Here is a 2,414-nt window from a genome sequence, read left to right on the forward strand (position 1 = left end):
AGAGGAAGGCTCTCAATGCAATGGATCAACAGAGTGGCTGTGTCAATGGGATCACACATGAGAATTATTGTCAAGATAGCACAGTCTTTCATTCTATTGTGCACAGGGTTACTATGGGCTGGAGCTGATTTGATGGCACCAGACAATAACAACATGAGTAAGAGAATATTTGACCTCACATAACAATCATGTTTTTAATAAAATTGTTTATAATTTATCTTTTGAAACTTATGGAAAGGATTGAAATTCACTATTAATTTTTCTTACAACAGCATGCCTGCCTTGTAAACTCTTATCATATGGTCTGATTTTAGATGTCATTTTGTTCGTTTTTAGTATTACTTTAATTATAAGTTTAGGAGTTGTTTTGGTTCAAATTACTAGATATTTAACTGCTAATAAACAAACAAGCAATGGTGGCTGTTAGAATCCACTCAGCAACTCCACAGGAGGAAAATCTAGCCTTCTGCTCCAATGAATTTTACACACATGAAAATTTTGCAGCTATGAAAACATGCTGAGGCACCTTCCATATTTTCACAAGAAGTCCAAATCAAAACGGACTCTGTGGCACTTGTAACCCATAGCAAATGCTACATTGTAGGTCTTATGTTATAATGAAGTTAGGCAAAGGTAATATGGCCTATCTGTTTTTAAATTCTGCAGATGTCCGTGGCCGTGAAGTTAATGCTGTCTCAGTGGCCCCAGAGGGGCAGTCCAAGTCCGTGATGTTCACAGGATCAGATCACCAAGTTATTCCCTTCATTGAGTAACTCAAAATTTAGAACACAGACCTTTTGGTTATTGATCTAGCAGGTGAACACCCAGCAACCAGGGCTCCCTTGAACTCTATATTTAAAAGAGACTATAGGGATATAGACACTTAGCAAAAGGTACAAGTATGTAGCAGTGAGGTCAGATGTGTCAGGAAATGTGCATTTTTTATAGCGAAAAACAAAATCAAGTGTGCTCTATTATTTCATTGTGAGCACATAATTACAAGAATTGTTAGTTATTATCAAAGCCAAAGTTCAGGAGTGAAGAGAACATCAACTTTGAAACATTTTCAGCTCCTGTAATCCTAGTAGGAATGTGTTGAAACAATGATAGTTTTCCTGAAAAAAGTGAGTGTTCTTCTCAAAATTAGCATTACAGCATCCTTTATCTGCTTGTTTCTAAGAGTGTAGATGACAGGATTCAAGAAAGGAGGAAGTATACAATAGAACACAGAACTGACCATGTCCTGTACCTGAGAGGAGTTGGAGGTTGGCTTCAGATACACACCAGCACCAGATCCGAGGAAAATTATGACAATGAGGATGTGCGGGATACAGGTGGAAAAGGCCTTTCTTTGTTCTCCTCTGGTTGGAAACTTGAGCACAGTAGAAAATATGTGAATATAAGACTTGATGATGAAGGAAAAGCAGCCACCACCAACTATCATTGTAGAGGCAAAAATGACAATTTCATTGGTTGAAGTGTCAGAGCAGGAGAGTTTCAGCAGAGAGGGGATATCACAGAAAAACTGATGAACCACATTAGAATGACAGAAGGACAAATGGAATGTGTTCCCAGTGTGCACACCTGCATAGACCAGACCACTGAGCACAGAGGCCAGTGTCATTTGGACACAGACATGAGGGGTCATGATCACATGATAGTGGAGGGGCTGGCAGATGGCCACGTAGCGGTCACGGGCCATGATGGTGAGCAGCAGCAACTCTGCAGTAGCACATAACACAACGAGAAAAATCTGAGCTGCACATCCAGCCATGGAAATCACCCTATTGTTTAGCAGGAAGACCACACACGCCTTGGGTACAGTCACAGAAATGTAACACATGTCCAAGACAGACAGATTCAGGATAAAGAAATACATGGGGGTATGAAGTCTTTGGTCAACGGTAATTACTGTGATAATGAGAAGATTTCCTGTGAGAGTAGCCAAGTACATTAGTAAAAATAACATTATGTGCACGACTCTGAACTCCCACACATCAGAAAATCTTGTAAGTAGAAATTCTCTCACTGTGGTAGAGTTAGGCATTGTAGTATAATGTCTTTATAATGTTGAGAGACACATTAAGAAAATTCCTAAAAAATAAAAAATACAAGGATCAAAAGAGAAAAGATATTTTGACTATGTTCATAGATCCCCATTTATCCATTACATTTCCTTATCTGGCATTTCTAAGTACAACGTACCATAATATTAGCCCTCACTGGTATAGTATTTTTCCAGGTGTAAATTATTTCTGAGTGGCAGCAAAATATGTTGTCTCAAGTTGATTTTCTTTTCTATCACTGATGTACATGTGAAATGGAAAGTCAAAGATCTAAAATTTGTCCAGCATATCTGTTGCATTAATATAGGTAATTTCTATTTACATATATTACTATTAGGACAAATTTAG

The 2,414-nt window shown here is 38.2% G+C and overlaps 1 protein-coding gene across 1 annotated transcript; it reads right to left on the minus strand.

Annotated features, from left to right (window-relative positions):
* Window positions 1-1,081: 1,081 nt before the first annotated feature.
* LOC142440348 (olfactory receptor 14C36-like) lies at window positions 1,082-2,047 on the minus strand. Its single transcript, XM_075542809.1, has one exon. The coding sequence runs from the start codon at window positions 2,045-2,047 to the stop codon at window positions 1,082-1,084; it is 966 nt and encodes a 321-aa protein (XP_075398924.1).
* Between the last annotated feature and the right edge of the window lie 367 nt (window positions 2,048-2,414).

Source organism: Tenrec ecaudatus, chromosome 2, assembly GCF_050624435.1.
Source record: "Tenrec ecaudatus isolate mTenEca1 chromosome 2, mTenEca1.hap1, whole genome shotgun sequence".
Lineage (NCBI taxonomy): Eukaryota > Metazoa > Chordata > Mammalia > Afrosoricida > Tenrecidae > Tenrec > Tenrec ecaudatus.